The 3216-nt window shown below is 51.4% G+C and overlaps 1 protein-coding gene across 1 annotated transcript; it reads right to left on the reverse strand.

Moving 5' to 3' along the window:
* Positions 1-1229: 1229 nt before the first annotated feature.
* LOC111542387 (cytochrome c oxidase subunit 7C, mitochondrial-like) lies at positions 1230-1559 on the reverse strand. The gene has a single exon (XM_023211746.2). It carries the CDS (start codon positions 1557-1559, stop codon positions 1368-1370), a length of 192 nt encoding a protein of 63 aa, XP_023067514.1. The 3' UTR covers positions 1230-1367.
* Positions 1560-3216: the final 1657 nt, after the last annotated feature.

Genomic DNA, 3216 nt, shown 5'->3' on the forward strand with positions numbered 1-3216 from the left:
TAATTAACATAGGAATGTAGAGGAGTCTATCTAAATAGCTTGTTTACTCTTGTGGTCCTAAGACTAACCTTTGACCATCTATGGGTGCAAGGTTGCTCTCTACTTGGGGGGTCAGCAATGGTAATTACCTTCTAGTGGTGTTTACTTGGTCATTTAATGTGTCCTGAATAAATGCCAGGAGGGTCAGTGAGTCGAGACCATGGCTGCTACTCTTTACAGCACCTTCTTTGGTGTCTGTGAGGGGCCTGGACCGTTAGCCGGACTGACAAGCAGAATATCTGTGTCAGTGTACATTATTCATCCATTGTTGGGTCAGGGTCTGCGGGACAGATCCCCCCACCCCCCCACCCCCCCTACCCTGCACTCTACCTCCCAGGTTCAAATTATTCTCCTGCCTCAGCCTCCTAAGTAGCTGGGATTACAGGTGTGGGCCATGATGCCTGGCTAATTTTTGTATTTTTAGTGGAGACAGGTTTTCATCCTGTTGGTCAGGCTGGTCTTGAACTCCTGACCTCAAATGATCTGCCCACAAAGTGTAATCCCGATTACAGGCATGAGCCACCGCACCTGGTCCCCTTCAGAAGATGGACGCTGTACCTTCGGGCCCAGAGTCGAGTCTAGAGTATGGTCGAATCCAGAGTATGGAAGTCCCAGTCCTGCGGATTACGGGCCTGGGGGTAGGGGTACCCTCTCAGAGCAATATGGCGCGAGGCTACCTCCTGGAGTCAGCAGAATGCGTCACCCAGGGGAGCCACTTAGGAGACAGCCTCTCATCAGTAGGCCTGAGCAGCTGTCCCTTGGCCACACCAAATCAGTAGAGGCCTAGGTTCTCAATCAGTGGTAAGTGTGTCCCGCAGGGGCATTTGGCAAGGTCCAGAGACATTTTTGGTTGTCACAACTTGGGGGCTGCTACTGGCATCTGGTGAGCAGAAGCCAGGGACGCTGAGGAACAGTGCACGCACAGGCCCCTGCTGCAGAGAATAAGCCGGCCCCAAACTGAACTGGAGATAAGCCTGGTCTCCGCAGCAAAGCCCCCAGCAAGGGGAAAGCAGAGCCACTACCCACCAGGAACCGCGGGAAACATGTCTGCTTTCCATTTCTCTCCTTCCTGACACAGCCTCACAGAATCGGCACAGGGACAGGGCGGGAGGGGAGAGACGTGCCGTGTCCTCATCCCAGTGTTGGTGCCTGTGCTGGGAGGGGATCAGGGTCTTTTGAGACAGGATTGATTTTTTTTTTTTTTTTCATGTCGTAAGTTTATTGACAAACATATCTAGTATACCATGAGTTACAGTTTGATCCATTTCCAGAGGCTGTACCTCTTAAAATGCTCTTCATATCTGTTAAATGGACGAACTGAAACATCCTTATGATTTAAGCAGTTGGTGTCTTACTATAAGGAAGGGTGCAGCAAATGCAGATCCAAAGTACAAACACATCTTAACTAGTAACACCCACTTGTTTTCCACTGCAAATGGCAAATTCTTCCCAGGGCCCTCCTCATAGTGGCTCCTACGGACCACAGAGGTTGTGAACCTCCGGATGCTGTGGCCCAACATGGCGTTGCTGGAAGCTCTGCGAAAGGCGGAGAGACCGAGGACGGATGAAATGGTGGCACCTCACCAAGACCTTGTTTTCAGGATTGACTTTTTTTTTTTTCCATTTTTTTTTTTGAGACAGAGTCTCGCTCTGTCGCCCAGGCTGGAGTGCAGTGGCCGGATCTCAGCTCACTGCAAGCCCTGCCTCCCGGGTTCAAGCCATTCTCCTGCCTCAGCCTCCTGAGTAGCTGGGACTACAGGCGCCTGCCACCGTGCCCGGCTAATTTTTTGTATTTTTAGTAGAGACGGGGTTTCACTGTGGTCTCGATCTCCTGACCTTGTGATCCGCCCGCCGCGGCCTCCCAAAGTGCTGGGATTACAAGCATGAGCCACCGCGCCCGGCCTTCCATTTTTTTTTTGAGACAGAGTCTCACTCTGTTGTTCAGGCTAGAGTGTAGTGGTGCGATCTTGGCTCACTGCAACCTCTGTCTCTCTGGTTCAGGCGATTCTCATGCTTCAGCCTCCTGAGTAGCTGGAATTACAGGTATGCACCTCCACACCCTGTGCTAATTTTTGTCTTTTCAGTAGCAATGGGGTTTCACCATGTTGGCCAGGCTGGTCTCGAACTCCTGACCTCAAGTCATCTGCCCACCTTGGCATCCCGAAGAGCTGGGATTACAGGCGTGAGCCACTGCGACTGGCTGTCTTAATAGCAAAACATGACTAGAAAAATGTGGAATCATACTGAGTGCCCTTGCGGGGAATCTTATGCTCCGTGGAAATGGGGATTTCGAACAACCAAACAAAGCTGGTGGTGTTTATCAGAGAAAACGAAACCTTTTCTTAATGTTCACTTTAACAGGCCGTGTGTCCTTCATGAAACTGGCTACATGTGTGCATTGCTTAGGCCAGTGTCGGCACAAAACAAGAGCTGGATAAACGTTGGCGGCTTGTATTGAGAGGGGAGTGAGCTGGGGGTGGTGGTGCATGCCTGTAGTCCCAACTGCTCAGGAGGTGAGGCGGGAGGATTGCTTGAGCCTGGGAGTTGGAGGTTACAGTGAGCTAAGACTGTGCTGCTGCACTCTAGCCTGGGCGACAGAGCATGAACTGCTCTTCACAAGGCGATGGGGGTTCTAATTCCTGTCCCTGAAATCTGGGTTGGTCTCAGTGACTTGCTTCATCAAAACGTGGCAGAAGGGACATTCTGGGATGACTGAGGCTCAGGCATGAGAAGCCTCACAGCTTCGGCCTGGGTCTCCTGGACTGACTACTCCTGGGACATTCCCTCCTGGAGCCCTGATGCCATGTCACACAGGGGGCCACACTCTGGCCAGCAACCCGTCTCAGATGTTTCATCCCGCTGACGCCGCAACCACCAGAGACCCCAAGTGAGAGCCACCCCGCTGAGACCCATCAGCCAGCAGCCCACAGTAGGGGTTAGTAAATTACTGCTTCAGGCCACTGCACTTCAGGATAGTTCATTACTCAGAACCAGATAATGTGAATGCTTCCCCAGGGAGTCAAGTGCTTTCAGAAACATATGCTCTTTTCTTGGATGAAAAATTGTCTTTCTAGTGATTATCCAGGAAGGGTTCACAAATGGAATATCAGGGCTGGTGGAAAGACACAAGTTGGACGCTGTTATGAGCCCAAGTTCCAGACTGTGCGTAGAGTCAAC

Source organism: Piliocolobus tephrosceles, chromosome 16 (assembly GCF_002776525.5).
Source record: "Piliocolobus tephrosceles isolate RC106 chromosome 16, ASM277652v3, whole genome shotgun sequence".
NCBI classification, from domain to species: domain Eukaryota; kingdom Metazoa; phylum Chordata; class Mammalia; order Primates; family Cercopithecidae; genus Piliocolobus; species Piliocolobus tephrosceles.

What these genes read in the sequence shown, in the direction of transcription:
- LOC111542387 (XM_023211746.2), bottom strand. Translation starts at nt 1,559, where the DNA reads ATGTTGGGCCACAGCATCCGGAGGTTCACAACCTCTGTGGTCCGTAGG.